General features: G+C 39.4%; 1 protein-coding gene across 1 annotated transcript in view; it reads left to right on the top strand.

Annotated features, from left to right (window-relative positions):
- LOC112150694 overlaps positions 1-9,074 on the top strand; it is a 38,412-nt gene extending 29,338 nt beyond the window's left edge. The window contains exons 7-11 of the mRNA XM_036211606.1: positions 4,100-4,679; positions 5,471-5,547; positions 5,657-6,206; positions 7,821-7,936; positions 8,024-9,074. Coding sequence (XP_036067499.1) covers positions 4,100-4,679; positions 5,471-5,547; positions 5,657-6,206; positions 7,821-7,936; positions 8,024-8,679 — 1,979 coding nt within the window. The 3' untranslated portion in view covers positions 8,680-9,074. The remainder of the gene's footprint in view (positions 1-4,099; positions 4,680-5,470; positions 5,548-5,656; positions 6,207-7,820; positions 7,937-8,023) is intronic.
- The last annotated feature ends 680 nt before the right edge of the window (positions 9,075-9,754 follow it).

Below are 9,754 nucleotides of genomic sequence, written 5' to 3'. Positions count from 1 at the left end.
TGCTCTGCCCTTCTTCATTAGCATTAGACTTTTATTAGCTTAAGAAACAAAGACAGGAACAAGACCATATTTGGGAGAGCATGTAAGAAAGGGGAGGCTACGGGGGAAGGTGAGCAACACGTGCAGGGGGGTGACTAAACAAAGGAGAAAACAGACTCAGACCAACTGCACCCCCAAACATTCTTTCCAACACTCCCTCCTGTTGGGGGTACAGATGGCCACACTTGGGTCCAACATCTAAATTACGAAACTTAAAACATCAAGCACTACACTGCTCACATAAATGAGTTAAGATATAGGCTCTCATAAACTAAGTTAAGAAAAGATGTCGGACTTGCAGAGGGGGCGAAAATCCTGTGGGCGAAATTCCCCCTTGACCCACCATTAAGTTGCGATCACACATAAGGCTGCAAACCAACACAAATGGCATTTGTTAAGGCTTTAAGCAATATGTTCATCTTCTTCAACATTGTCTTCTTCAGAGTCGGTCTGCTCTGCCAGAAGGTGGAGACTGGCAGGGTCAGGCTGACTTTTGATGGCTTTGGTGATAAGGAATTGGATTGGTGCGCGAAGATAAGGAATGAGACAGCACCCGCAGGTGGTTAGAATCACAGCAAAAACAGCAAAAGAGATAAGCACTGAGGAAATGAGGCCTTTGTAGACCCCAAAAATATTTAGCCAACTGTCCTACATGGAGGTATCTACTCTGGAATGTTCTTTCATCTTCTTGCTCAGGGTTCTGAGGCCTTCAACGGCACGAGTCAGGCTCCCATCTGCAGCTGTGTTGTTTAGATTAAAGGTACAACACTCAGCTCCAAAGAGAACACAGACTCCACCTTTCTCGGCCAGGAGCATGTCTATGGCAATGCGGTTCTGGAAGGCCATAAGGGAGGTAGCTGCTAGCTGTTCGTGGACAACCTTAAATCCAGCTTGTGTCCAGGTATTGAGTCTCTGGACATTGTAATGACCACAAAACGTTTTTGGCGTGTTTTTCATGCTTGTGTCCTCCAAGCGTGCAGTGCCAGGAGTTCAAGGGCGATCACAGTGGTCTTCATTGCTCTGGGTTTTGTGACCTGCTGAGGAGTAGAGCTAGGAGTAAGGGATCCGATGATTTCTTCAGCACCCAAGGGTTTTGATACCGGGTGACTTCCACCCTTACTTCTTCTTCAGAGGTACCAGTTTTCATTGTTTCATCAAAGCTATCTTGTGCTTTTGATTCACAAACCTGATCAGGATCACTGGTTTATCTGTATTCTTTCTCCGAGGAAGCGTATGACAAATCTCAACAGTATTCAGATCCAAGGAAATCCCTTTAGACGCAAGAAATAATCCAACCTGATTCTCCACGGTCTCGTCAGCATCTCCAACAGCTCCGTTAGCATCCATGCTAACGTTGGTAGCACCAGGCTGTGCCCGGAGATTCAGTTGAAGTCCAGTGAGAATAACATTATTCATACGTACTTATTGATCGTGATCATGCATTCTTGCAGATTATCTTGATGTTCGTAACGTGCCTTTTCCTGTCAGAAATCTTGCACGAGTTGTAGCAGCGGTGATAGCTTAACCTCAAGCTCCATCAGTGTTGTTATTTTAGCATCCATAAGAAGCAGCGGAGGTAGCTTACCCTGGATATTTTCAGCAATTTTGAGCTCTGTGAAATCGGTTTCAACATTTTTCTTCAATGCCATGTTCAACTCCCCTTGTTGCAGTAGCTGTTTTGCAGTAGCTTGGTGATTAAAGTTGCTTGCAACTTTAAAAGAGTAGTACTCATCTCTTTACATAAGATACACATCTTGATTTTAAATACTAAAACTGTTGAATTTTAAATTAATTTTTTATTGTAAATAATAGCATTTTAGCCTAATGGCGTCTTTGTCATGTGATTAATTGACTCAAAATCAATGCTGGATTATAGCATTCATCTCTTTACACCTCCTGATTTTAAATTTAGTCTTGCTTCATTATTTTTAGGATTTTTTTTTAGATGTAAATATTAGCTCATAAACAGCTTTAAACACAGTGTCTGTGTTTGTTTTGACTATCACACCTTTTATTTCGAAAAGAGGAAGTCGGTACATGCCTCAGCAGTTGTCTGTGTCTCTGTGGTTACCGGAGACACTGCACCTAAAATGTTGGAGCGCCGTTCTCAGAGTCGCACTGGACCCTGAGCAATTTTGATTTTAAAGAGGCCCTACCATGAACATTCTACTTTTTGAGATTTTAAGTACATTTTACTGCTCATTCCTCACTATAAAGAACCCCAGAACTTTATTTTGATCCGTTCATGCATATAAGAGTAATCCTCTAAAAACCTGCGTTGTCCCTCCCATACCCTCAAAAAGGACCGGGTGGAAACGTACTGACGTGAACATGATTCCAACCGCTCCCTCCGGGAAGAGTCTCCTCTGACAGCACCGACCCCAGTGAGACGTGGGTCTCCCTTAATCAAAGGACGCTACGACAACCAAATTAGTTGTTGACCACTTTAATAGTTGACGTAGTCGTGACCTGTCAACTAATTGTGGCAGTCCCAATGTGCTTTCACTAGTTGTTTACACAAAGCCCATGATACAGTGCCATTCCAGCCTTTGTCTAAACTATAGACTTCAACGGATTTCTGTAAACTGGGAAGTATTTTACTGTACTGTAAAATACTGTAAAAAGGCTTTATGGTATTTTACTGTAAGCACCAATGAATTGTGGGAATTTACTCTAAAATGCAATGGGTTGTGGGAATTTCCCTTGTCACTACTGAAAATCCTGAGAATCAGAATTCAGTAAGAAAAATGTCCACGCAAATATGGCCAATATCAAACAAGTACGTCATTATTCTTTCTTACCTACTTGAACAAAGTTTAACCTGCTGTTCCTAACAAGTGCAAAGACTGTTTATTTTAAGAGAGTTCCAAGTATTGTGGCGTCACTCATAGCTGTTAAAATTGATTTCAAAACTAAAACATAAAAAAAAAAAAATTCACCATCATTGAAATTATAGGTCAACATTAAACTGTTGACATGATGGTTCATTAAAAAGCTCTATTGCCTCACAGTAAGAGGTCCTCGGTTCAAGCACCAGTAGGAACCTTTGTTTGTTGAGTTTGTATGTTCTCTCTGTGCATCTGTTCATTTCATTCAAGTTGACTTGAATCTGTTCAGTGATTTAAATTAAAGGATTTAGATCAATGGTGTTGCATTGATCTAAGAACTCACTCGGGGTGAACATGGCCTTGGCTAAAAGTAGCTGAAAGAGCAGTTGCAGTGAATTAAGTGTTGAGGGGGAAATGGCCTTCACTCAAAACAGCTGGGGAACTTATACATGAACCTGAATTTTTTTTTAAACATATTTTCTTTACAGTAAACAAACTGGAAATGAAAATGCAGTAATGTTACAGTAAAAGGAACATTTATGGTAACTACTGGCAGCTGGATGACAGTAACTACTATGTTTCCTTTTACTGTAATCAAACTATAAAATGATATACAGTAGTGTTTCTATGTCCTGTCATTAATCTTACAGCCTTATTACTGTAAAATGAAATACAAGACACAGAAATTATACAGTAATTCTACATTTTACAGTAATAAAGCTGTAAAATGCTTCACAATAATTGATATTAGTTACTGTAAAATCTACAGCAACTATTTTAGTGTACCGTTTATTTTACTGTTTTAGAAGCACTCCAGTCATAAATTTAAATACTTGACTAACTAAAGTTAAATATGTGCTTATAAGTAACACTTTCTTTGTAAAATCACTAAAATTGTATCTGTTTAATATTTCTGTAGAGCCACAAGAAGTGGTAAAAGAGCCTTACGTGGCTCCAGGACCTCAAGTTGCTGAACCCTAAACTAGATTCTGGAAGAATCAAACTGTAAGTTTATAGAAGAAGATACTTTTATTACAGACTCAAGGTCCATTTGCCACAAAGACACAACAGATAAAGTACTTAAAAGCAATAAAAGAATGTACATATATATAATAAAAAATGTAAAAAATAAAATAAATAAAAAGAGACACTATGATAAAAGTACAAGAGCCAATAAAAACAGCACAATAGAGAGAAGCACAATAGAGATTTAACCTTTTTTTTTTTTTAAGGTATCATTCTGATGTCTAATTTAATTACCAACCTCCTGATCCTGGGCTTCGTGATCTCAGCTCAGGGGAACATATCTGGCCTTGACTCTTTGGAAGGGTTTGGGACTTCGAACATCAACATCCGCTTCAACCTGCAAGACGCCGAGCTGGGGCTATTCCGAGAACTGGACATCCAGTTCAGGCAGATGAGAGCGCCGGTGTTCTACGGAGTCGGAGCCTTAAGCCTAATCTTTGGGATCATTTCGTTGCTGCTGTATGTAATCATTAGGATAAACCCACCCAGTAAGATGCCACAGAAGTTCCTGTGGGGAGCATTTGTGTTTTATGTGGTGGGGGTGGTGGTCTATGTGGTAGCTGTTGGCCTCTACCTTCATATTGTGATAGATGTCAGCTCCTCAGATGTGTGTTATCACCTGGAGAAGCTTTATTTGCGAAATGGCTACACTTGGATAAACTGCAACTTGAACAAGAAAGACACTTTTGCAGCCGTGTTTGGCATGATGACAGCCATCCTGTACACCGCCGGAGCAGTCTTTACCTTCTGGACCATCAGAAGAGTGGGTCCCTCCATTTTGCAAAGGTAACCACTGATAGCTGGCTCTAAACATGTGTAATAAAAATCAAAACTCCTTTTTTGCTCCTATTTATTTTTAGTGTCTTTTATGCATCTTTTTTTTAACAAACATGAATTTAGCCCAGCTCAACACTGACCCACTGTGCTAACAATTCTTTCAGGAACGTAATTTAAGACATATTCCTTCTCACAGAATTTATCCAATTGTTTATTTATCAATAATATTAATTAATAATACACATTTTTAATGTAGAAGTTGTATTTAGGTTGATAAAGTGAAAACAAGGACTGCATTTATTCATAAAACAATCCTTTGTAGAGTGGAGTAGACAGATCTGGTCTTCCAGAGGAAAAACTTCAACAAGTCAACACCAGTTTGCTCTGAAAGAAACTTTTTCACTGATCCACACAGGAAAATGTTATTTTGTGCGGTATTTAAAAATGTCATACAATCTGCCAGAAGTAGAGTTGACTTTTCTCCAGAAGCAAAGCTTAGAGTTTTTAAGACTCAAAGCCGTCTCCAGGATTTTTTCATATCCTACAAAATGTCTCTCAATAAACACAAATGACATTGGACCTCACCTCAGCCCTTTAGTCACATTTACATGAGGAAACAAATCCATAAGTTTATATTAAACTTTCTTTCATTAAAAAAATGTAAGAGTTAATCAAACACTAGGGTGTTATTTTCTGTTCCTGTTATTGACCAGATTGTAGATTTATTTCCCAACTGTGCTGGAGCACCTTAATGTTATGGCTGAAACAGAAATAATGTTTCCTTTAATCTCTTCTTCCAGGTCATCTCAAACCGATCTTACCTCCCAGTCAAGGAGTTTGGGTGAGGTCCAAGACAGATCAAAGCAGAGGGTTAAAGGCAAGTTGGTTTACAGTCTCTACAAATTTAAATTTTGTGTACTTATAGTACTACTTTTCTATTGAGGTTTTATTATGAGAAATATGATTTTTTTTCTTTTTATTTGAAGGGTTGTTTTTGTTCTGTCCTGTCTTGATCAACTTTGCGCTCCTGGTCTCTGTGGTCTCACATCCGATGAACTTGTCCCGCTCGCCCCCAATGGGAAAGTTTGGCGCTTCTAACATCAACATCAGCTTCAACCTGCAAGGCACTGATCTGGAGCAAGTCCAAGAACTGGACATGCAGTTCAGGCAAATGAGGGCGCCTGCATTCTTTGGAGGCGTAGCCTTAAGCCTAATCTTTGGGGTCATTTCAGTGTTCTTTATGGTCACTTTGTGCAAATCACCTCACCTGAAGTTCCTGTGGGGAGCATTTGTCTTCCATGTGGTGGGAGCAGTGGTCTATTTTGTTGCTTTGGGCCTCTACCTTTATTTTGTGATATATGTCAACTCCACAGATGTGTGTTGTTACCTCGAGAATGTTTATTCACAAAATGGCTACACTTGGATAGATTGCAGTTTCAGTATTTCAGACATTACTGTGACGGTGTTTGTCATATTCATGGCCATTGTCTACACCGCTGGTGCAGGATTTTTCTTCTGGACCATCAGAGAGCAAAGGTAACCACTGACATTTGGCTCTGCATGAGTGATTTTCTTTTAGGCATATTCATCTCAGCACAACACTGGTCCACAGTTATAACAATTCTAGGCCGAGAAATCAGGTTTGGAGTCAAAGCCGTCCCAATGTTTTTTTTCATGTCATCCAAAATGCCTCTCCATATGGCAAACTTTTACTGCTGAACCAAACACAGTGAAAGTAAGTACAAATCACTGATCACATTCTAAACACATGGGAGATGTTTTAGGGTTCATCTGATGGCTTTTGTCAGGAGAAATATGTAGTCTATTATTAACATCATACTGTAAGAGCCTGCCTTTATTGCAAACAGATATTTGTTTTGTCTGGTTCCAAATAACATCCCATACATCCTGAGTTCACATAAAATGGTACATTTTATTCACTATTAAATTCCCAGAATAAACTTAAATGATGTAAATAGGTAACAAAAATAGTTATTTTATTCAGAAGAACAAACCACTGTGGTTTTGATTAAAGACACAAATACATCTGATGCTCTTGTTTGGCCCTCAAGGCTCTTAATGTCAAGAAGTTCTTCAATCATGTTCATGATACTGACCACTTGTCTAAAGAAATTCAGAGACTAAGTGGTATCAGATGTGTCTGTGCTTTTGTCCCAGATTAATGAAAAAAAAATCAAACTCCTCTCTTTTTGCCTCAAACTGTCTCTTAATGTTCATTAAGACATCTTTGAATTAATTCAAATAGAGTTGTTCTAAAAGCTTATTATTCTAAATTAATGGCAGTAAGCAATTAGAATTGCTTGGAAATCTTAGTTTGGCTATTATGGGTAGGCATGATTTTGATTCCAAAAAACAAACAAAGCAAAAAAACTTCCCATCAAGTTCATGAGAGTACAATGGAACTTGAAAAAAAAAAGAAAATACAATACATAAAAATATATATTTGTATTTTTTAAACAATAATTCGCTTAAGATGTTTTTATTTATTTATTTTTTAGTTAACACTACAATCTGGTGGTTTTTGTGAATATTAACAAACCATCCATCCATCCATCCATTTTCCGAACCGCTTCGTCCCTTTCGGGGTCGCGGGGTTGCCGGAGCCTAACCCGGCTACTGATGGGTGAAGGCGGGGTACACCCTGGACAGGTCGCCAGTCTGTCACAGGGCCTCAATCACACCCATTCACTCCCACATCCACACCTAGGGGCAATTTAGAGTCACCAATGAACCTATGAAGCATGTTTTTGGACGGTGGGAGGAAGCCGGAGTCCCCGGTGAAAACCCACGTATGCACGGGGAGAACATGCAAACTCCACACAGAAAGGTCCCAGCCGGGATTTGAACCGGGGCCTTCTCGCTGTGAGGCAAGAGCGCTAACCACAGCGTCACCGTGCAGCCCATTAACAAACCAACTATTAATAATATACTATTCCGGGGACTCCAGATATAAATGACCTTGGTTGATTAAACATTAAGGTGTTGTTTTCTGTTCCTGTTTTTGACCAGATAATTGTTTTTTTCCCCGACTATACTGGAACCACTTTATGTTGTAGTTGGAACAGAAATATGTGTTCCATTAATCTGTTTTTCCCGATCATCTCAAATCCACCTTACTTCCCTGTCAAGGAGTTTGCAAGTCCAGGGCACATCATCACAGGAGATCCAAGGCACATCATCACAGGAGGTCCAGAGCACATCATCACAGGAGGTTCTAGAAAGTGCCCAAGACATTTTAATCAAAGGTAAATTTTGTGTTTTCACAATAAAAGTTTTCTATTGAGGTTTAGAAAAAAACTGATCCTTTTCTTTTTTTTTTTTTTAAATTCAAGGCATTGTGCTGATCATGGCTGTCCTGCTCAACTTTTTGCTCCTGGTCACCTTGATCTTTGATCCGATGAACTTGCCCTCCTCATCTCCAATGGGAAGATTTGGCACTTCTAAAATCAACATCAGCTTCAACCTGCAAGGCACTGATCTGGAGCAAGTCCAAGAACTGGACATGCAGTTCAGGCAAATGAGGGCGCCGGCGTTCTTTGGAGGCGTAGCCTTGAGCCTGACCTTTGGGGTCATTTCACTGTACTTTGTTTTCACTGAATGCAAACCGTCTCATCAGATGTCAGAGAAGTTCCTGTGCGGAGAATTTGTCTTCCATGTGGTGGGGGCGGTGGTCTACTTTGTTGCTATGGGCCTCTACCTTTATATAGTGACAGACATCAACTCCACAGAAGTGTGTTATCACCTCGAGAAGGTTTATTTGCGAAATGACTTCACCTGGATGACCTGCTTCTTAAGTCTATCAGATTTTCTTGTGTTCAATTTCGGCCTGTACACAGCAATCATGAATGCCATAAGTGCAGTTTTTATCTTTAAGCTTAACAGAAAAGTGGCTCGCTTCCTGCAAAATAAAAAGAAGAGAGAGGACAAAAAGACGAGCCACCCATCTCCACAAACCTCATTGCCTTTGGCTGAAACCACCTCTGTGTAAAACGTGTCTAAAACTGCTTGTTTTTTTTTAGTCTAAAGTGAGGACACAGGATACCCCCATCAACAGTTTAGACAGATAAGAAGTTAATAGACACTGGAGGCACACAGAAGAAGCGTGAAAATGAAAGAACATCTAACAAAGAGAATTTGAACAGAAATATGAAACTAAACTCAAACTAAAAACAGGAATTATTTAATCAGTTTATCTATATTCTAACAAGTATCTTTGAAGGTGTCTGAAAAGTATTTTGTGAATTTCTCTTCAGAAAAAGAACAAAAAGTGCTGAGTCTATTATAAAATGTCATTGTCCTTCTGTTTGCATTGACAAAATTTTGTTATTTTTACTTGACTTTAGATTACTTGTCAGCTCAAATTAAATGTTTGGTTGATTGGTTGATGTTTGGTGATTCTTTGTGTGAATGAATCGCATTTCTTTCGGGAAAAAACTGTCTGATTTATTGCTGAAAAAACTTTGTTATAAGTGGTAATTGTAATACGAAGATATTTTTGCTCATATGTTATGTGCACGTGTGTTACGCTGCAGGTGTATCCTGTAATCAAAAATACATCTTAAATTGGGCAGGGCTTAAACATGTGATAGACTATCCAACTTCACCCAAGAGAAGTCACAGTGAGGCAAATAAGTCTTTGGACACCCCGTGGTTCTGCAAATTCTACCACTTAGAAATCATAGATGGGTCTGAAATATTCATCTTGGGTCCATGTCCACTGTGAGGGTCGTAATCAAAAATTCATTTTTAAATATATTTGTATGATACTTCTGCAAATTAGTATTTGAAGACCTGAGACATTAATTCATTCATTTTCCTGACCGCTGCTTCCCTTTCGGGGTCGCGGGGGTGCTGGAGCCTAACCTGGCTGCTGATGGGCAAAGGCGGGGTTCACCCTGGACAGGTCGCCTGTCTGTCGCAGGGTCTCAATCACACACCCATCAACTCCCACATTCACACGTAGGGGCAATTTAGAGTAGGGCTGGGCGATAAAACAATAATTATCGTTATTGCGATATTACTTTTTTTCGATAGTGAAATGAGTCTATTGCGATAAACTTTCG

Source organism: Oryzias melastigma, linkage group LG4 (genome assembly GCF_002922805.2).
Source record: "Oryzias melastigma strain HK-1 linkage group LG4, ASM292280v2, whole genome shotgun sequence".
Classification (NCBI taxonomy): domain Eukaryota; kingdom Metazoa; phylum Chordata; class Actinopteri; order Beloniformes; family Adrianichthyidae; genus Oryzias; species Oryzias melastigma.
The sequence above is the reverse complement of the archived record's forward strand: the minus strand, read 5'-3'. Positions and strand labels throughout refer to the sequence as shown.